The 22,946-nt window shown below is 34.8% G+C and overlaps 2 protein-coding genes across 2 annotated transcripts; both read right to left on the bottom strand.

The window, feature by feature from the left end:
- Window positions 1-15,996: 15,996 nt before the first annotated feature.
- LOC131044322 (G-type lectin S-receptor-like serine/threonine-protein kinase At2g19130) lies at window positions 15,997-17,189 on the bottom strand. The gene has a single exon (XM_057977623.2). The coding sequence runs from the start codon at window positions 17,170-17,172 to the stop codon at window positions 15,997-15,999; it is 1,176 nt and encodes a 391-aa protein (XP_057833606.2). The 5' UTR covers window positions 17,173-17,189.
- Window positions 17,190-17,238: 49 nt separating this feature from the next.
- On the bottom strand, window positions 17,239-18,420 carry LOC131876788 (G-type lectin S-receptor-like serine/threonine-protein kinase At4g27290). The gene has a single exon (XM_059222275.1). It carries the CDS (start codon window positions 18,418-18,420, stop codon window positions 17,239-17,241), a length of 1,182 nt encoding a protein of 393 aa, XP_059078258.1.
- Between the last annotated feature and the right edge of the window lie 4,526 nt (window positions 18,421-22,946).

The following is a 22,946-nucleotide window of genomic DNA, read 5'->3' on the forward strand; positions in this document are numbered from 1 at the left end:
TAGTTTCTAGAGACTTTGAGCTTGTCCTTCTCATTCTTTTCTTGAAAGCGCCATAATTTACAAGTTGGAATGCTAGTACATTGAAATTTGCATCATGATATGACTCATCTATAAGGATAATCTTTAACCATCATAAAAGATTTTGGACATAACCAAATTTTCTCACACTCACACCCTTAAATAGTGAGTAGTGGTCCATCAAACTTGCTAAGCCTTCTAGAATAAATACAAAGTGATTTTCAATTCAACTAGATGAAGTCAAACTTTAATTACTCGGAAGATCTACACGCTTAACCATCTCGTATGCATTCCCACCATCTTGACAAAGAGATATGTATTCACCAATAAATTTTGAGAGTTTCCTTGTGCAATCCATTATGTGCACGTTCTTCAATCCTTTCATTTCATTCTTTGAGAGGACACTTCTTTGAGACATTTTTGTCAATTTTTCTGAAACCTTATTACTACTTCCACGTTTTGCATGTGCAATGAAAATGGCAACGATGCCATTAAATCTATTTTTGTGCATATTCTCTGCAAATATTGCATTTGCTAAGATGACACAGGTCTTTGAACTAGCATGTAAGCTGGTCATATGCCTTAGTTATTCTCTCATATTTTGTGTACATGTCTCTTATGGCTATTGCAACTGTGAAAGTCAACAAATTTCCTCTATTCTTTGTGCTTTGATGAATACTCATGCTTATTTTGGCTTTCTAGGGAAATGATAGTTTAAACTGCTCCTTGCATTGGTTTGAAAGCATCTAAAGCCACTTCAAAAAATCATTTTGTGCTCCCATAATCATTGTATTCAACTCATTGAGATGACATCTCTTGGACGCATTCTGTCATATTGTTAGCGTGCCTTGTCCATGCTTCTGCATTCTGCAGCACCGTATTTTGTCAAACACTTCATGGGCATTGTCTATAATTCCATATTCTGCATTTCTACAAACAGTTCACATGCATATGTATTAGAGATGCTTCCACAATCTTCATTCTGCAAACATGGCATGTGTATTATCTATGCTCTCGCAATTTGCAGTCATGTCACCATAGCAATTGCACTGTTACAAAGAAATTAATGGCTTTATCATGTGTGTATGCAGTTGCAACGATAACACCAAATGAAATTCCTCTATCTTTAATGCTTTGATAAATGTCATGATTGGTTTTGTGCATATCCTGCGATCATTGCATTAAATGAGACCACATTTCTTTAAGGCATTTTGTCAAGCATTTCACTTTTTTTTTTTATGTTCCACGATGCATGCATGTTTACCAGAGCAGCTGCAACTACAACATCTGATGCGATTCCTCTATCCTTAATTCTTTAATAAATCTCCATTTAAAGGTTTTGGAATTCAGCTTTACATCTGTCAACTGCACTTGCACTCTGTCAAACACTCATCATGTACGTTATGTCAAACCATTCACGTGCAATGTCGATGCTTCCATTTTGTACAGGCTGAAAGGATTCTTGCATAGTTTGTAGAATTCGGCCTTACACCTGCTGATTACATTACATGAGATACATCTTTTCAAGGTCTTTTGTTGAGCAATTCGATTGCGATGTCCACGACTCCACATTTTTGCATTCATATCCACAACTCATGACATGTCTATGCTTCCATCATCTGCAATTATGTTTTCCAGTGCTGTCTTGATGAATGTCCATACTGCTGTTTGAAGCAATTTTTTATCTCTTATGGATGAGGTTAAGAATGCTCCAAAATGGAGCATTTCTAACCTTTTTGACAAAGCGAGCCCACAAGGTTAGGAAATAAGGTTAGAGATGCTCCATTTTGGAGCAGTCCTAACTTTTTTGAGAGAGGTTATAAATATGGGTTAAGAATGCTCGAAAATGGAGCATTCCTAACCATTTTTTTCTCAAAGGTTAGGATTATGGGTTAAAAATGCTCAAAAATGGAGCATCTTTAACCATTTCTTTCAAAGACTATGACCTTGACCTCCAAAAACCATTGACCACGGAGGAGAATAAAGGAGAAATGGAAATGACATTTTTAGACAAACATGTCCCTCAAATGACCAAAATATTAAAATAATCTAAAATATTAAATTATTTATTTGAAAAATAATTTAAATATTTTAAATTTAATGCTCAAGCTTGAGAAAAATGACCATATCTTCCAAACGATAGGGAGTTAGATCCTAAAATTTGAAACACGCGTTGATGGTAGGGAAAAAAGACAACACCTTCATTTAATCCTTATGAAGAATCCTAAAATGAGAGATTTTAATCATTTCTAGGTGATAGACACCAAAATTTGAAAGTTTAAAATATGACAAACTATGAATTGGGTTCATGCGAAAATTGGCCACATGACACAGAATGATGCTAAGGGAATGTCTATCAAATTATTTCCCTTAATTTTTGGTAATTTACAAAATTCATCTATTTTTCATATTTTGACTGGCAACGACCTTGGACCACGTGCTCACTTCTTACACATAAACACCTATTAGATCTTTACTCGACACTGAGACCGATTTGAAGTTCAAATATTAGGTATGCCAAATATGGGGGCAACAAGATGATAGAAAATAGAAATGATAAAATGATCAATTAGATATAGAAATGGAAATACTAGAGAATAAAGAAGTTGGCACCAAAGGATGGAGTTCATTTCATAAGATGTTATCAAAATCCACATAATTTCATGTGATGTGTTGTGTCCTTTGTACATGTTATAGTCAAAATAAGTTGTAAAATCAAAGTCTTCATCAAATTTTAAATATGTCTACATAATTTAGAAAGCATAAATAATAGTCTAAGCAATAAACCATGAGATTCTAGATGATATCAAAATATGAATAAAAGTACTCTAATTTATATGTTTAATAGATTAATGATAAGCATGACAAGGAAAACTAATTTATATGTTTAAGGGATTAATGATAAGCATGACAAGGAAAAGGAAGTAGAAACCCTATTTTATGAAGAGATCCAAATAAAAACCTATTACCAAAAAGAGAGAATTGTTGGGGTTTCATAAGAGCTTGTTATAAAAGTTCAAGCCACTATTTTTGTCTTTTGATCTCCATAGGTGGAATAAAATATAGAAACTAGTAGTAATTTTATCCTAATTATATTTAAGAAGGTAAATTAGTGACAAGTCTATAGATTCCCCTTCTAGTTCAATAAGGAGTAATAAACTAATATATGTATGTGTGGGTGATAATAACAAGGTGATGAAGATCCGAGATCCAAGGTTCCAATTGCAAAAAACAAATGATTTAACAATAATGAAGAAGATAAATAGGAAGATAAGATCATACAAGTAAAATAATATCACCTCAAGAGCTTGTGGAAGGAAAGATAGATAAGAGTTCTATAAAATATTTTAGAAAGATTCAAGGAGTTGCTAAAATAGTGTTAGAGTGATCATATAAAGTTCATGTTTTCATACAACTTTGTAGAAGATAAAAATTACTAGTAGAGCTTGAGATTGTTGAAGATTGATAGAATGAATGATAAAGAGAAATATTAGTTAAAGATAAGATAATGGCAGAAAAATTGAGTGATTCCAAGGGCTAGGAGCTATTTAGATTCATTCCATAGTAGTTATCACTAACTAAGACAAGTAGTAGGTGGTGAAACACAAAAAAATAAACACTGAATAAAAATTTATCATCTGATGTTAACACATCACTTAGGTGTCTACGTGTTGTGCTAGTATGCAAATAATTTTAGCTCTTGAAAAGGCCAAGTTACACTAGAAAATTTAATGGTAATGCATTTAAAATATGATCTAGACAAAAGAAAACACAATGTGTATGACCTTGGGACCATGGGTAAGGGAAGGATAAGCCAAGGGCCTAATGAACATAGAAATTATTGGAGAAAATTTGTATTTAATCTTTATGCTTAAGTCCAAACTTAGGTTAGTTGTTATTTAATATTTCATAAGTTACCTTATTATTTGTGTCGAGTTGTTGGTTGTTGGAGTAAATGATTATTTACTCATTATTCTTAAGCCCAAACTTAGGTTAGTTGTTATTTAATATTTCCTAGGTTGCATTATTATTTGTATTGGGTTGTTGGTTACACCTACTCCCTACCTACTCTCACACCTCATTGGTGCTCACATCCTTGGTCTTGCCTATATTAGCAAAGATATTGTACATTTATAATCATGTCAATACATTATCATCTTTTAATGAAATAATTATCTTCTCCTTGTGAAGGCTTTTTTTATTAACGATTGAATGAATGAAATGATATTTTTAATGACATCCATGAGACTAGGGGAATCTATACCTGATCAAAACTAAGAATAACTCAATGATCTTACCACTATTTCTTCATTGTCAACTATATTTACCTTTGTTGCCTCGAAATTGGACTCTCCCATAAGTTTTGCTAATCCCTATCCTCTTACCAACTTGGAGATTTGGATCTCAATGCTGAATTATTGAATTATATTGATCCATCTACATGTCCTTCCTATCACATCTTGTTGGGAAAAGATATCATTTACTATAGCATGAGGAACCCAACCTCTTTAGAAATGTTAAGTTAAAAATTGCATATAAACATTTCCACACTTGAAAGACTACAACCAACTTCTTCAAATAAGAAATATTGAAATGTATTGAATTCCAATTCACAAGCACTCTAATATTAAAATTGTAAATTTGGTTGTCATTTTGAAATGTGTTCTTTATTCATTTGTTGGGTTATTTTTATTTAAATATTATTGGTCAAATTAGAAAGATTGAAATAACGTTTATTCCCTACATCTTTATTAAATATAATTTCATAAATTAAATTGGAAAGGTCAAAATATTCTTTGATAAATCTCCACAAAAAATTGGCCAAAGGAGCTTCAGTAAAAGCCAACATATTTAATGTTAAAACCCTCTTCTTCATTAGTATTGCAAATTTTATGCTAGCTTATGAAAGGGAATGTTAGGATTAAGGTATCTCAACTTAGAGTCCAAACATGCCAATTTAATTATTTGTTTTATTTTTCATTCCACTTTGGAAGTCCTAATATTTTTTGGGAACTAGTGTCATAAGTTGCTATGTTGAGATTATGATAAATTTCCTATTATGATTACGACAATTTCTAGTTTGGTGAAAGAGTTATGGAGAGTTATATTTTGGCAAATTACATTTATTATTTGAGTTCACTTTTTACAAGTGGTGTGAGGTAAGGAAGGCACCTATTTGGTCATGGTAACTGGTATGTTGCACTTAAATTACAATTGGCAAGATGACTATTATGAAAGAGATAAGTGTTGTTGATTCAGAAGTTGCTATGTGCAACGTGTCATTAGATTAGCAAGGTGTTGCTTGTGACACAACTTACCTCATGAGTTTTTGAATTTGATTTTGGAAACCATGGGCACATACCACTTTGTGATGAGCTCTATAAATATGTTGATGCCTTAGTGGTTTTGTATGAGACAAGTTGAAGGCATTGTGATGCTGCTGGATTTATTCTCGAAATCTTTGTTGTAGCTACTCCTGAAGAGCATTGGCTCTATGCATTGTATTGTAACTATTATTGTTGTTAATAATACAATTGATTTTGGCTTTTGGAGTGTGTGTTTTTTCCCAAAAGGGTTATCCCACGTAAATCTAGTGTTGTGATTTTATTTGTGAAATCTGATTTTATATGTGTTTATCTAATTTGCAATTGTTTACAAGTTTGTAATAAATTTATGCATCACCTCTCCTATTAGATTTAGTATTTGGAAGCATTATTCCACACTTAGGCTTCCTTTAAAAGAATAGAAAATCCCTCACTATATAGTTGATTTGATCTATAACTATTTCAGGAGCTAGAAGAAGGGAGAAGTAAATAGGAATAGCCTGAAATTTTGAAGTTAGAAAAACTAAAACTCCAACAAATGAGATCCATCTAACTTTCTAGTCTTTCCATAATCATGGATTAAAAAATTATTCATAAAAGTTAAAGATATTAGATTTTTATGATCCATTTTATTGAATTTGAGAACTTTTAGATTCAACTATATATGTTTTTTATCAATGTTTTGAATCATACTTTATGATTCATCATCAAAATAGTAAACTAGAGAAAAGAAAATTATTCCTATATATAAAATATGATTTGAAATGTTGATGAGTCATAAAGTATGATTTGATGAGTTATAAAGTATGATTTGGTGAATCATTTTCATGTACTTAGTAATCGGCACTCTATCACTCTATCCAGCCACTATGGTCGCAACATTCCTATTATCGTTGGCTTCTGAATAGGTCAACTACTATTCGTCACCCATTTCCTTGCAGACCTGCGTATTTTAAGTTTGCTGGGCATTCTTGTTGCATTCACATTCTACAGAATTGGCCGGTGGTCCTCCTGTGCTGATCGGGCCAATTGTTTACCCGAGTTTTTTCTGGCGATTTGTCCATTCATCGGCCTTCACTTTATTTGGAAAGCCAGTAAATGAGATAGACCCGATCTTCCATCTGTGGTGTCTATTTGGTGGATTGATCGGCATATCTCTTTGCATGGTGGGAGATTGTATTGGACTCTGGTTTTATAGACCCGCGGTTGATCTCTAGTGGCGAATCAGATCATAGCTGGCGGGTGTTCATCGTCGTGTTCATAGTCTCTGATGTGATTGGCATACAAACCCTTCGTGTGTGATTATCTTTGAGGCATTTCATCAGCGGACGGTTTAAATCACATATACTAAATTTTGACATTCTGAATTGACTGATATTTTCTGACTTGTTTAATGTACGTTATTATTAATGCTCGATCCTTCTTTTCACCGTGTGGAGAGGGTTCGGACGGATCAACTACATTGAATGGATAGAGGCTCCCGATTATTGGCATTGCTTATCTCTGGTTACGGCGGTTTTCATTGATCGCTGGTATATTCGATTTTATTTTTGTGGCTCGAGTAATAAATTGTTGGGCGGCAGTTCTGGGTGCTAGGCGTGTTGCTATCAGCCCAAGCGGTGTTGAGATAATTTTGTCCCCAAACTACCTCCAGGATGTTCACTCCTCATTGGAAGTTGCCACTTGCTGAAACTTTAGCAGTCATAAAGTTGCATCAAGCCCCTATCCACGTTAAATCAACGTATACCCTCGTTCAAAGACGCCAAGGACCTTTTTTAAGAAGCTGGTGTTTATAAAGTTGTTTGTTTATGTTGCGGCATGCCTTATATAGGTGAAACGGGTCACTTTTTCAGTACTAGAATCAAACAAAATTATGCTAACATCAAGCATGAGCAGGTGTTTCAGTCAGCTCTTGTCGAACACTCCTCTTCCATTAAGCATCACATTTGTTTAAAAAACACCCAAATCCTATTCAAGAAATACAGCCTCTTTAAGAGAAAAATTAAAAAAGCTATCGAGACCAATAATCACCCCTTTAACCTCAATCGAGATGATAGGTGGAGCTTGAGCAGTTATTGGTCTCCCTTGTTATCTATCCTTAAGAATTGCCATCAACCTTCTTAGCTCTTAGCTCTTTGCACGCTTCTTGTCCTCCTTTCCTTCTGGTCTTCCTGCAGTCTAGACCCCTAGATGAGTTTTGCTTTATTTGCCTTGTTCTCCCTCCTTTGGTTCTCCTTCCAATCTTGGTCCTTTCCTTCACTTAAGGGATCATCCCTTGTTGGTTTTAGCTCCCCTATGTCTATCGTGTGTTGGTGCTTGTTTCTTCCCAGCTGTGAGTAGGTTGACATTTCGGTGTCCTTGCATTTTCCCTCCTCTTGTTCGCCCCTATGTAGCGCTCATTTTATTTTTATTTTTATTTTCTTGGACATGTGGCTTGTGTTATTCCTTTTTCATTCTTGTTTTCTATCTTTTTGAATATTTATTTAGTTTTATATATATATATATACATACATACATACATATACACATATACACATATACATACATATATATACACATATACATACATATATATTGTGACACATATATACATATATACATATATACATGTGTGTATGTGTATATATATGTGTGGGTGTGTATATATGTGCGTGTGTGCGCGTACACACACACATATGAGTGTGTGGTTGCATTTTTATATTTTCTCTCATGTTTTATTTTGTGTTATTTGTATTCATTATTCTCTTGTTTATTATTTATTTATGCTTTCCTTATTTATTTATTTGTTGTTTTTAATTTATTGCTCGTTTTATTGGTGTCTCTCGTCTTGCACTTTTTATTTGTTTTTTCTTTCGTGAATATATATATATGTGTGTGTGTGTGTGTGTGTGTGTGTATGTGTACGTGTATGTGTGTGTGTGTGTGTATGTGTATGTGTATGTGTGTGTGTGTGTGTTTTTATTATTTATTTAGGTTTTCCTTATTCATGTATTTGTTGTTTTTAATTTATTGCTCATTTTTATTGGTGTCTTTGGTCTTGCACTTTTTTATTTGTTTTTTCTTTCGTGAATATATGTGTGTGTACATATGGACTATAGGTTTTTTGTTCAAAAAATTTAATTCTGAATGTCGATCGGTTCAATTAATTGAAAAATAGAACTCCATGAATGCAATAATATTGCTTGGCAGGAACTAATAATTTCTTATTTATTAATTTACATACAAAATTGGTAACTAACATATTAGCTTATAATTTTCTATTGATTAACCATTGCACTTCTTTTCAGTACAAATACCAGTTAATAAATATGATCAAATATACATTTTGATGTCTAAATGAAAGCCACCTTAAAAATTTTGACTCCGTGAATCTCGACAATCGCACGACAATCGCCTCACAAAAGGGCCTCCCTCTCAACCACCCCAGTCTTCATCGGGGGTTTCGAGTGAGGTCATTGTGAGCGAGTGATGCTTACAGTACTTCCAATTAAAATGCAGTGACTACAAATGTATCTGACTTTTTCGACTGTTTATTTGGCTGTCTTCTCGATAGCTTGGACCAATTTCACGCTGCCATTCGGATAAATGAATATCATTCTCCCACTTCTTTGATAATACGCCCGTTTTTTACTATCTTTTTTGGTGATGCAACAAGTCTATAATGATGTGAAGAAGCAGCAGAAATCACACATACGGGTGGGTGAAGCTGAGCTCGATAGTCATGGACTGCGTGTGTATGCGATGTGTTGAAAGAGTCTTTGTGGAGATTTATCCGAGTATTGTTTAAGGCAGTTTCACATTTGGAAATTATTAATCTGAAACATCTATTGAAAATGGCTACTTTACTTAACGAAAGTCGTTTTGAATTTTTGGACGGGTAATTGGCATGGTTTATGGTGGCAAGATGTGTAAGCCGTAAATTCAGACACGTAAAGTGTGTTGCTCTTTGGTACTTTTGTCCTCGATGACAAGAAAGAAAAAAGATGATGTGTTGGCATACACGGACATACTGACTTGGCTGACGTGTTAAGTGTTTAAAACATGTTCTTTGGAGCCATGTTGGTGACACGATAGCTCTGACTTTGCATTAATGTTAATGACATCTTTGGTTAATATGGCTACGGTTTAAAGGGCATATTCCTCATGATACTTATTGTATCGAACAAGTTAATGTTTTTCTTGGAAGTTGCATTTGGCGTTTCATTTGTTTTGTTTTGGAGTCCGTCAAACCCTAACGCCGTGTGAGTCACAGTGCCGCTGGAGCTACAGAGCTCGAATCAGTTACAGAGAATGGTGCGAACAATGGTTTCATTCAAGAGATTAACGGTTGACTGGTTAGTTTATTTGTTTGGTTTGCGTTTAACAGGTATGTTTCTTGAAACACATGATTTAAGAGATACTGTTTGCCTTGGTTCGAATTTTTCAGTTATGCAAAATAAAAATAAGGAAGTGTTCGCTTTATTTTTGTTTTTCGTGACTGGGAAATTAAAACGTCTTCCATTTCTACTGTTTCCGTTGCACAGTTAGAATCAGTTATTTGTTTTTCAGTTTACAAATCTTGTAAGATTTTGTATAAGCGGGTTATTTTTAAAGGAGAAAATGGGGTTTTTTTCTTGTGCATAAAAACAGTTTGACAGATCAATTTGTGAGAAGAAAAACGGAGAAACACAGTGCCATAGTTTGAGTGTGAACAAAGTGCTAACACTAAAACAGAGAAATACGGTGCCGTGTTTTGAGTGTGAACAAAGTGGTAGCATTAAACAGTGCCGTAGTTTACCAGAACCAGCCGAGGGTTTCTTGAGAATCAATACTCTGTTTTTGTTACAGAGTATATGAGGCTTCATTGAATTGAAACCATATTGTTCAGTGTTTATTGATTTAAAATCATACAGTTCAGAGTATTTGAGGTTTGTTGATTTGAAATCATACTGTTCAGAGTATATGAGATATTATTGATTTGAAACTATATTTTCAGAGATTGGATAGTGTTGAAGAATATTATTGCAAAATTTTCATATGTACAGACTGATAAAAATATTCTCGCTCCAATCCCTGATGGTTTTGTGACTGCAAGAATAAAGTGCATGCATAAAATCACCAGTGGTTGTAGCTCGAGTTGAAATATACATTGATAAGAAGAGGGGTTGGTGCTCCTTGAGGCCTTGTGGTTTCTAAAACATGTGAACTGAGTTGGTGCTCTTTTTGAATTAATATAAGGGATCTTCCGAGTGGTTTTTCTACCCCAAGAGGGTTTTCCACTCATGCAAAATATTGTGTTATGTTGCATTGTCGTGTTTCATTCTGTTTACTAGTGTATGCTCTGATACATCATATTTTAGTCCTTTTTATCTCATACTCTGTTTAGTTGGATGTATGTAATGCAATATTGAAAGTATTTTTAATGTTTCAAGTTTGTGTAATATTTTAATACCATTTTGTTAAACAAGGTCTGAATCAGATGTTTTAGTTGGTTCAATGGTATACTTTATGCTGCATTAATGTACTCCTTCAAAGTGTTAAGTCTCAGCCATCTGTTCACACTGTGAATTAAAATTGTCAAGGTCCATAAAAGTATAACTCGTTAAAATTTTGTCACACTCTGATTCACCCCCCCCTCTCAGAGTGTTTTCCACTTCCAACAAAGTGTACATTAAATGTGATGGATGATAATATGGATGAGAGTTAATTTAATGTATCGTTAAGTTTTAATCAGATTTGTCCTTGATTTGATATCAGAATCCCATTTAATTTCGGTTCAATGCATGTCTATTAAAACCGACAACTGAACAGAAAAGCCAGCCTACTTTTTAAGCCTGAGACAACTTCCCTCTTCAAACCTCATACCATATATCTCCTATCGGCGAAAAATTGACACTGAATTTTATAGCCACCATAATTCAAACTTTTCCTCTGCGTTAGCCGTCCACGTAACCACCAGATCTCCAATCCCTTGATCTCTTCACTACTTATTCTCCTCCTCTCTATCTCTCCCTCCATCCTCTCATGATTATTTTTATTTACATTGTATCCTCCACTTCCCACAATCCCAATTCCCAGGCCAAAAAAATATATTCTTTTCAGACTGACGCTCAGCTCTAATGAAGATTGCAGTAAGTAAAGAGGAAAATGTAGTAAAATATCAGACAGGAGAAGAGTGCGGCAAGGATTAAGGTAATGATAGTAATAGCCACACCCAGAAATACTCACATTCAACAAACAGACACTGGTAACAGGTCAGAGAATAATGAGAGCGCGTGTTCGAGGATGAAGACAGCCGCGATTGAAAGGAATTTTGTTCACCACGTAATTGACGGTGATTGCTGCTCAAACTGATCTTGCCACATTAATTGAGATGCTTTTCTAAAAAGGCTAGAGATGTAACTATCACAGTAATGATGGCTACCCTTGACAAGGAGGGCAACGTCTACCCAGCCCCTAGGATGCATCAGCATGCAGGCATGCAGTTAGATATATATGTAACATGTAATGTATGGATAACATGTATTGTATGCATAGGATGTGGTAGATGTTGCCATGCAGTTATATGTATGTATAACATGTAATGTATGCATAAGAATATGTAACTTGCCCATTAACAGACAAGAAAAGGAACAAAATCCTCATAAATTACCTCAGCGATCGTCGGAGTAAATGCTTCTGCATCTTTAAATGATCATTATCAACTCCAAATATAGTTTTAGTTGGTCTAGTGGTGGAGAACTTGTGCTCTTGAAAGAGAGGTCACAAGTAAAAATCTCATAAGGGGGTAAGGTATGTACACCTCGTTTGTAGTACAGTTAGGTACCTCCCACAAGGAGTACGAGGTAGTCCCATACTGCTCTAACCCATCTGTAGACTCATACACAGATGGCTAGCATCGTGGACTATAAACGCCCCTTTCCTTTCCTTTCTTAATACATAAATTATAGTATTAACCTTACTTTAAATTGTCACAATCATTTAAAAATTATACAAGTCTTGTAAATAGTCTATGTATCACTTAGATTTTATTAATATATAGTTGATTAAAGATCATTATACTTTGATATTTAAAGTTCTAGTATTTTTTAACTCATAATATATGATAACATTTTGATATGTAGTCAAAAAAATCTTATGTGGATCTAGAGGATTAGTCATTTTTTTATTGTATCCCAAAAATATTTTCATAAATGATAACAACTCATGTTGAATGTTAGGGTCTACAATTATTTCAATTTTAGGAGTGAAGAATTGTCCTCAAGAGATTCTCTATTAGGATCTCTAAAGGTTTTTTATTAAGGTGATTAATTTTTTGAAAGGGCATAGAACCTTGTACAAAAGCATCAAACAAAATTGATAAGAAATAGAATCAGCAAACAAAGCTAAAAAAAAACAGAATTAGGAAATAGAAAAACTAGTCAAAACATCAAGCTTAACCGGAACTCAAAACTAAATTAAACACTTCATGTCCAAAGGATTGACATGCAGAGGAGACTCTAAGTTAAGAGGGTCCTTTTTCCTTGTATAAACAACTATCAAAGACAAGTCCACAACTAAATCTCATTCTATATAACCATGGGGAAGAGAAACCCCCCTTAAAAGATTTGATACATTTTACTTCATCATATGATGGACAAGGAGACAAAATGGCCTTAACATGAACCTTAGTAATTGAAGGCAAAACAAAAATTTGAGCTACAACAAGAGCTTTTCTAGGATCAAGAAGAGGAGTTTATATGATAGAAGGGGGAGACTCTTAATCATTAGACTTATCAACATAACCATCAAGGTACATAGCAGGATTTTTAGGAACAACATTCTCCCACCAAGTTGAAGAAGACTTCTTACAAGAACCAAATGAACAAACATAGGCCAAGTGCTTAGCAACAAAACAATGACTACAATGAAAAGGAATACATTCATAATCAATAAGTTAGGTCCAAGATCAAGGCCTTCAATCAATCAAGTTCCACCAAAACATGAGCGTAAGAAGTGTGAGTAATTTTTTTGAAGAAAAGTCAACTAACAAGAAACAACCAATACCATTACCAATGGCTTCAGAGGCATCATAACATCAAAATTGTAAGGGGAGCTAAGGTAATCTCACCCAAATAAGTATCAAATCTAAGAAATCCTTCAAGGGATTGAAGTAAGGGGACCAAAATTGCAACAAAAGGGGTTACAAGTCCCACATCCAAACACTACCACCTATAATAGTATGTCTACCCTTAAAAGAATCAAAATTAACAATGAAAAAACCATTAGGTAAATGGTAAATCTCAACCCTACCCTAAATCAAGGGCGACCAATGTTCAAAATTTTAGTAGTGAATATTTGGGAGGGAGGGCTAGAAATGGTTGAGCCTATAGATAAAAACTCTACACTGAAAGTAAGAGTCACAATCAAACAAATTTTGCCCCAACAACACAATAGGACCAACACTAGTAAAGGGAAGAGGGACTCTATGAGTGGGTAGAGGGAAACCCTTACCTAGAATAGGACCTTTAATTGTAGGACCTTTAATAACAATAACAAAAGATACAAGATAAAAGGCTTTAGTCAAAGCCCCATTAGATAGAGGAGTTGAGGGACCCCACACCATCAAGAGGTACACTAGGGTCTACCAAAGAAAACCTAATAGAAAGTGGGAAAGTAGAAATCTTAGTAGGAGAAGGAAATGAGAGGTAAAAAACAAGCTCTAGTGGAGAGGGATCCACAGCTAGATAGCAAAATTGCAGCCAAATTGTAGAGTAGAGGACAACATCATGTAAGGAGTGTGCGAAGAAGGAGGCACCATAGTAGCAGGTAGAGGAGCCATGGTAGGAGGGATAGGCAAACTATGAGCCACCATAGAAGAGGAGTCATGCACCAGTACACATCTAGTAGCCCTAGTTAGGAGGGATAGAAATTCAAACTACGAGTAGAGCAAGAGAGATTCATTTCAAATTATAATATCTAAAATTGGTACAAATACACCTATGCACGTACCATATTATATATTTAAGTCAAATAATAAATTAATTTTATAAATTCAACCACCTTTTCTAGTTCTCCTTTAACCATTAATAGGTAAGAATAGGAAAAAATCCTCAAAAATTACCTCAGCAAGCTATAGAGTCAAAATGGAGAAAATTAATGTTTTTAGAAATGTAGGATCTCTAGAGTCTATGATTCTTCTACATAAATAAATAACCATTATCAACTCCAAATACACAATTTATAGCATTAACCTTAATTTAAATTGTTACAATTATTTAAATTTTACCTTCAAGTCCTATAAATTGTAGATGCATCACTTAGATTTTACTAGTATATCATCGACATAGTACTCTCTGATCATTTACATAATATCATGAAGATTATTTTCATGGTCTTTTGATACATAGAGTTCTATTTTTGTTTTAATTCAAAAGACATGGGAACATAACTTTTCCCAACATGACAACAAGGACATTCTCCCTGGGGTTTGGAAAGGTGTGACACTTATGCTCATGAAGTATTTCATGCTAGACAGGAGGTTCAAATGCTTTCACAGCCAACTCTTCTCAATGTGAACCATCTCAAGTATGGTGTTAAAACAAATTTTCATTATGGGTTTGCTCCTCTTTATCTCAGTCGGTTGTTTCAGCTGCTAAGAATACTCTCACTCTTCACCAAAGTTTAATTCTAGGGCTTTATAAGTTTCAGGTAGCTTTGACCTCGTCTAGTGGGATCCCATTAATCTCCTCTAGTCCCATTTCTAATTCTAACCTAGAGGTGAAACTTTCTAGAACACCTATTACTAAGTTTGACCCCAATTTGCCCTCCTTGTCTAAGACTAAACAAATCCCTACCAAGTTCAACCCTCTTTGTGTGGCCAAACAAAAAAATCCCCTTGCTCCCCCTTCTAAGGAAATTAATTTAGTAGACTTTGAGGAGGAAGAGGAATCTGAGGATTTTGATTCTTCCTCATCCACAGGTTTGGATTGGTCTTCAGATGTTTGTATGAAGAAAGCATTTTTCATACCCCCTTTAGGTTCCCCTTCCCCGGTCCATGGCACTTGTTTCTACCCCCAAGCTTGATTCCCTTTCTCTAAAGATTTCATTGTTGCATTCTTTCCATAAGCTCCAACTTGTATGGAGGAAGGCATGATCTAGAGATATGATAATTTACTTACATTCATTAGTTTTTGCAGGTCTCTTACAAGAGTTAAAATAATATTTTAAATGCAATAACAATGATAATGACAATAACAATGAGTGAGTACAGGTCTATTTTCCATAGGACATCATTAGTAAATAGTTATGATCAAACAATGACTATACATGATTATATATCTTTCTCTAATCATACTAATGTAATAAATATGAATTTTCATTTTTCATGTCTAAAGAAAAATACATTTCTATACATGATTTTTTTAATTTCCCATTTCATATTTCTCAATAATTAAAAATGAGATCAATTAGAAAATCAAATCATCTTTCAAAATAAATTAAATAAAACTCCAAAGAATTTACAACTATCATAGAATATTATTTTATTATTAACTATTAAGATCTTACAATTTTCAAAAAAGATAACTGAAAAAAATTAATTATAACTAATATTTATAGTAACTACTTATTATACTTGTTTTTATGATACCTATTTCCTTGGAAACATTAATAATTAGATAACTTACTAAAATTTCTAGTAAACACAATGATCATCGATGAGCGCTTGCAAGCGCCTCTCATATTTTGCCACGTTACCTTCTGATTTGCCTTCCAATATCTGAACAACTTGAGCCATGCTTGGCCTTCCATTCTCATCTTCTTGAATACACAAAATGCTTACCACAACTGCTCTTCTCACCTCTTCAATATCTGCCTTATCTGCAATCCTTTCATCCACAATACCGATTGTGTTTCCCTTCTGAATTTGAATCGCTGCCCACGTTGGGAAGTAGTACTGAGATTCCTGCACTCTATAGTCAATATTTCGCCGGCCTGAGATAATTTCAAGAAGGGTCATGCCGAAGCTGTACACATCCACCTTCACTGTTATTGGCACGCCTGTCAGCCACTCTGGAGCCAAATATCCTCTCGTTCCTCTTGTTGTTGTCAGCACTCTGCTGAAATCTCTGCCAACAAGCTTTGCCAATCCAAAATCAGCCACTTTTGGAGAGAAATCCGCGTCTAGAAGAATATTTTCTGGCTTGATATCGCAATGGATGATGCGATCCCTGCATTCTTCGTGGAGATAAAGTAACCCTTTTGCAGTGCCTAAAGCTATTCCAAATCTAGTATTCCAGTCCAAAACCTTGTCTGCTTCTTTGGACCTGCGGGACAAGAAATTGTTGAGAGACCCGTTTTGCATGAACTCATAAACAAGCATTCTTTCAGATCCGTCTACACAGAATCCCCGGAGCCTCACCAAATTCACATGATTTATGTTTCCAATTGTGCTTATTTCCGCACGGAATTGCTTTTCTGCTTGAGCTGAAACCTCCAATCTTTTCACAGCTACAAGGGTTTTATTTGGCAGAATTCCTTTGAAGACGGAGCCAAAGGCTCCCTTTCCCAACTTTTGGGCAAAATTGTTGGTCGCAATTTTCATCTCTTTGTAGGTGAATGTGCTGAGCGATGTTGGTGTGCCGTCCTTCACAAATTTCTCAAGCAGTCTTCGGCGCCTGCGGTGAATAAACCATGCACCAATGAACAGACAACTCAAAACGGCAACGCTCAGTGGAATTGAAATGGAGAGTGCAACTACTCTGCTGCTGCTACTGCTTCTTCCCGCGTGGGCTGACAACTGTGACACATCAGAAGCAGCCAATCGAATGAACAAGGGCTGGCCGTCAGAAGAAGTGGCCTCAGCCCGCATGCTTAAAAGATCGACAAACCACAATTTACAAATAGCAGAATTTGAATCGGTGAAAGAAAAGGCCGTTCAGGAGCAATTGTTAAGACAAGCAGTTTTGCATCCTCGTAGAGTCGAGTCTGACATAATTTGAAAAGGCTCTTTATCAGATAGAGACTTATCAGTAACTTGGAGGAAACCATCCGTGGTGCCACTGCCACTGCCATTGGTGGCGGCACAGTTTAATGGAGTACGCCGAACACAACCGCTTGACCACCATTCCTGAGAACTCCAGGCAGTAGGGTTTCTTGGGTGGAAGCCTTCCATACATCTGCATGACTCAATGTTTGCTTGGGTAAAACACACTCCATACGGGCCGCATACACCGTACACGCCACAGCTTGTTCGCGGTTGATACCAGATCGGGGTCCAGCTATTATTATCAGTACAAGAGTAGATTACCTCCTGTCCGTTCCAGTTGAGAACATTTCTCAACATCATCGTACTAGCCTTGGGTTCAACCTTATATGTGTAGTACATTTTTGTGGGGGAAAACACCACGAATTCCAGCTTTATATTACCAGTCCATTGAGTCCCTGGCAGATTGGCAAAGTACTTACCAGTCCATTCTCCCGTACTGTAATATAAAATACCATTTTTATACTGCATTATAAGGTCAGTTTTTCCTGGGGATGGATTGATTTGGTAAAAGAAGGGCCCAGGCGCTGGATCTACCGAACTCTTCCAAGAGTTCACTTTCATGCCTTTCCAAAGCTTCATCGTAGGCAAACGTGTATCTGTGGGATCTCCAAAGCTCTCCCACACAATCTCAGAGGTGTTTTGGGCGCCAAAGAGAACAAAATTACCAGTGTCGAGTATGGAAGCCCTGGATGCCTTTGTTTGCTGAGTATTATTACTCGACCACATGACTTTTTCTTGCAAATCAGAGACAGTGAGATAACCAGTTGAAGAGAGCGTAAAAAGCCCGGGCATGTCTCTGATGGGAGTTTCTCTATTAGCCACCCAAACTATGGTCTTGACAGAGATATGGGCATACCAGATGCCTACATACCATTTGTTGGTTCCATTGGGACTGAAAAATCCCAATTCAAAAGTGCCATTCTTTGAAATGATGGTCTGCTTTTCCCTCAGAGAAGCCCCCATCGAAAGGGTGTCACCAGCAGCAACAGACAAACGACAACTGTACTGGAGAATAAGCATAACAAGAGCTAAAATGAAATGTTTCAAGCAGTTGAACGCTAAACGATTCATTTTCTTTCGGCTATTTTTTCGCCGTAGGGGATATATAATATGAGGTTTGAACAGGAAAGTTGTCTCACGCTTAAAAATTAGGCTGGTTTTTCTTTTCAGTCGTTGGTTTTAATATGCATGCATTGAACCGAAATTAAATGGGATTCTGATATCAAATCAAGGGCAAATCTGATTAAAACTTGACGATACATTAAATTAACTCTCATCTATATATCATCCATCACATTTAATGTACACCTTACCGCGTGTTGACTTAAGTAGCCATTTTGGATAGATGTTCCCGACGAATAATTTCCAAATGCCAAACTGCCTACAATTTTTGGATAAAATTTCCACAAAGGAAGATTCCACTTGTCGCATACATACAGTTCATGACTATTATTTTTCTCTCTTAACTACAGACGCCTTGCAGTGGAAGAAATATCTATCTGGCTAATTCTAAGATATTAACTTGGACCCCAACTTCTGGCTAGTACGAATCCCATTTTATTGACTTGAACAATTACCCATGTTTCCCCGGTAGGAGATATATGATATGAGGGTTGAATAGGGAAGTTGTCTCAGGCTTAAAAAGTAGGCTGGCTTTTCTTTTCAGTTGTCCGTTTTAATAGACATGCATTGAAACGAAATTAAATGGGATTTAGATATCAAATCAAGGGCAAATCTGATTAAAACTTGACGATACATTAAATATACTCTCATCGATATTATCATCCATCACATTTACTGTACACCTTACGTGTCTAAATTTACGGCTTACACAATCTGCCCGTCCAAAATTTCCAAACGACATTCGTTGAATTGAAAAAGTAGCCATTTTGAATAGATGTTTCAGATTAATAATTTCCAAATGTGAAAGTGCCTTAAACACTACTTTGATAAATCTCCGCAAAGACTCTTTCAACAAAGACTCCACTTATCGCATACACGCAGTCCATGACTATCGGGCTCATCTTCACCCACGCCATGTGTGATTTCTGCTGCTGATTTAGTTTTTAAAAAATTAAATATGTTTAGCCTTTTAATGAGGTGCCATTGGCCAAGTTTTGGTAGAGATTTATCAAGGAATATTTTCACCTTTCTAATTTGATAACTATTATTTAAATAAAAAACAACCCAATAAATGAATACAGAACATATTGCAAAATGACAATCAATTATACAATTATTCTTGAGACTTAAGAGTTAAAAAGGATATTTTATTGATGGTGTTGCAAAGCAAAACTTTCATGTTTTCCCTCTAGCATTAGTGAAGTGTTTTCAAGAAACCTCTTTTTTGCAAGGCAACTTCAATCTTTAATGGCATCTTCATAGTGTTATATGTTTGAAAATAAAGTAATTTTCCACATTATTGGCCACCATATATTGTATGTCATCAATCTAGAAGGCCTCTCTATTTTTGGCTCATTTATATGATAAAAGGTAAAATATTGTGATGTAATCATGAATGCATCACATCTTAGCACAGCCTAGAAGTATAGCTAGTACTATCTGAAAAGTTACATCATTCTATTTTTTTATAGTAATATAGGTTGGTAGACTTAGTTGGGTTCCTTTTTCTCACAAATAGGATAAAGGAAATTAATGTATGCTCAAACAAATGGCATCCTCATATATCTCTTGATCCTTTTTTAACTACAAACTATTTTTTGTTATGGCATTGGGTGAAGAAAAGGTAGATGCAATACAAGCTAGGTGAATCTACACCCTTTGGTCTTCCATATTATAGTTACATCCAATGGAATATACACCATTTTAATGCATTTTTATTTGCCAAAAGATATCATTTCATGGGAAATTTCACACCTTAAACTTAATCATCAACACATTTGTATTCCCAGTTACTATATTCTTGCTTACTCTTGTGGACTTCTCTCATAGTTCCACTTTTTCTTATCCACTATTTTTTGTAGTGTTGGTCTTTCAAACTCTCCTAAATGTTTACATTTCTTACAAGCACACTTATTTACCTCCATTTCCAATATCAATTAAGTGTTCTTGTCTATCTTTGTTCTTCTTTCATTTGTAGAATGATACAATTTAAACTAAAAGAACCTATTTATAGGTTTTGTGTTTGCATTTACCCCCATATTTATATTATATTTATATCAAAGTATCTCAAAAGTAAGTTAGATGGATAAAATAAAGAGGATTTAACTTGCAATGGACTAGGAGGGGAAGAAATGTTATAAAATAGATGGCACTTAACTTTTTTAAGAATATCAAAATCTATAGAGGCTATATTACAACCTAAAGATTTAGGAGGATGAACTTGAAATGTGAGGAATTTTTGTTCTATTTTAAATCATATGGAGAAGTTGATTGATGTTAGGATTGGAAAAAAGGAACCAAGGGAAGAGTAGATGTATCTAAATTCAAAGGTGATTTAAATCTATATTTGTTTATAAACTGTTCAAGACTAGGTGTGATATTCATAGGTAGAGGAATAGAGGAAGATTACTCAAATTATGGAGTTTCTAATTTAGTTTTGACTAGTAGTTGTGTATTTGCTTCTATGTTTTAGACTTTATTCCTAAGGTTTCATTCTATTAAATAAATGCAATGAGTTTAAGAATATACAATAATTGCCTTTAAATGAAAGATATTTGAAATCCAAAATAACTAAGAAAGAAATAAAGAATTATGTTCATGCAATTGAGAATGAAAAAGGAAGATTTTTTCCCACCTATTAGATGGTCTAGTAGAAGTGTTAGGTAATGCAGCGCATGCATCAGCTTCCTCTCTAAGAAAATAATGTTTTGGGTTGGTAATAACCCTCTATCATTCACCATGGATATAGATAAAATGATAGTTTTATTATCATTTTGAGCTTGATTATATTGTTTCAAATAAATAGGAAGTTAAAGGGGGTTGTTTTAATGGAGGTGTTTGAGTGAACCCCTTGAATATTAAAAAATGAGGCAGTGGCATTCACTAGAAGGTCTTGGTGGAGGGACCTTTGTTCAAATAGGGGGGTTCGAGCGAAGGGCCCCTAGTCCATGCAAAGGTTCTAAAGTGCCTTCACTTGAATAGCTGGTTGCAAAATGTTCTTTTTGAAACACAATTTTTGGTTTGTGGGTGAAATTAATCCACTATTGTAATGTAAGGTAATGCATCTCTAGGAGAAGTAGGTATGATATCATTCTTAAACCAAGTTATCTTCATGAGGGAAGGAATTTTAGGAGAAGGATCAACATCATCCTTCAAATCTTCCTCCTTGAGAGGGATATTGTGGAAAGATGTGTTAATAATCTCTTGCACCAAAATGTCCTCATCATGGAGATGATCTTTGGGAGAGGTATCATCACAAGTGTAATATGAAACATCTACCAAAGCATGTGTCACACGTTGCAAAGAACTTCCTAGACCGTATGTTGCCAATTTAAAAACATTTAACAATACATTTAAGAACTTAAAAGTGAAACATAAGATTTGTATAAGGCTTCCTAAGATATGAAATGTAAAGCATAAGAATTTTTCATATATTTTAAGAAAGTAGATATGAAACATAGGACATATTTCAAAAAATTTAAGAAATCGAATGTAAAACATAAGAAATCTTTCAAAATAATTAAGATTGTGAATAAGAAATATAAAAAAGAGAAACATCCTTGAAGCATTTTTGAAGTATGATTTAAGTGCATAGGAGATATGTTTGTATGTACAAATTCTTTAAATGCATACCACCCATATGAAAATTAGAACAGATGCAAGCTAAGATATGTCAGGTTCACCAAAATGTAAGTATGAAAATAGGAGTTCAAAAGTTTAGTTATGTAGACTAGGAATTAGTCCTATTTCACACAAATTACATGGTCAAATGGGGCAACGAAAAGGAAATGACATAGCTAAATGAATTGTGATGGTTCTTTAAGAGAATGCTCTTTGGAAACACTAGGTTTGTTTTTGCATACAATATACTAGGGGTAATTCATGGGACATTGTGCATTGGAATGATAAGACTCATTAGGCTCTATTTTTTAAGATAAAAAGTTTAACCCTTTTTAATAGTATTTGGAAGTCTTAATAGCTAATTTCATTCAAACTATATTGTTCAATTAGTCTCTCTACCATGGCCTCAATTTTGACAAATACTCTACTTGGTAGAATTGAATGATCGAACTACAAGAGAAACCTCTAGGTATCATTCCTATAATAAAATGTAAATTCTTGTTCAAAAAGATATCCAATTGTTTTGAGACATGTGAGGTGTTATAAACTTTGAATTAGAAATAATGACAACAACTTTCTTTCTCTATTTTAAACTCGCATTCAAACTTAAATTATCAATCCTTAAACTCCAATGTCTTATCCATCCCTATCTTTAAATCTTACTTCCACTTGTTCTTCCAATTTTTCCAAAGACTGGTTTAATGGATACTTTAAAGATGTCTACGAGAAACTCCTAAACTTAAGCTAACTAAATAGACCAAAAATCAAATCAGCCTCTTTATTTAATCCAAAAGTGATTCACTAGCCCAACTCACTTCATGAAAACATCTCCATGCTAAACTTCCTATTTGCTA

Source organism: Cryptomeria japonica, chromosome 6, assembly GCF_030272615.1.
Source record: "Cryptomeria japonica chromosome 6, Sugi_1.0, whole genome shotgun sequence".
NCBI classification, from domain to species: Eukaryota; Viridiplantae; Streptophyta; class Pinopsida; order Cupressales; family Cupressaceae; genus Cryptomeria; species Cryptomeria japonica.

Bases quoted from the DNA above. Each gene is read 5' to 3' on its own strand.
- LOC131044322 (XM_057977623.2), bottom strand. From the start codon at position 17,172: ATGCGGGCTGAGGCCACTTCTTCTGACGGCCAGCCCTTGTTCATTCGA.
- LOC131876788 (XM_059222275.1), bottom strand. From the start codon at position 18,420: ATGAATCGTTTAGCGTTCAACTGCTTGAAACATTTCATTTTAGCTCTT.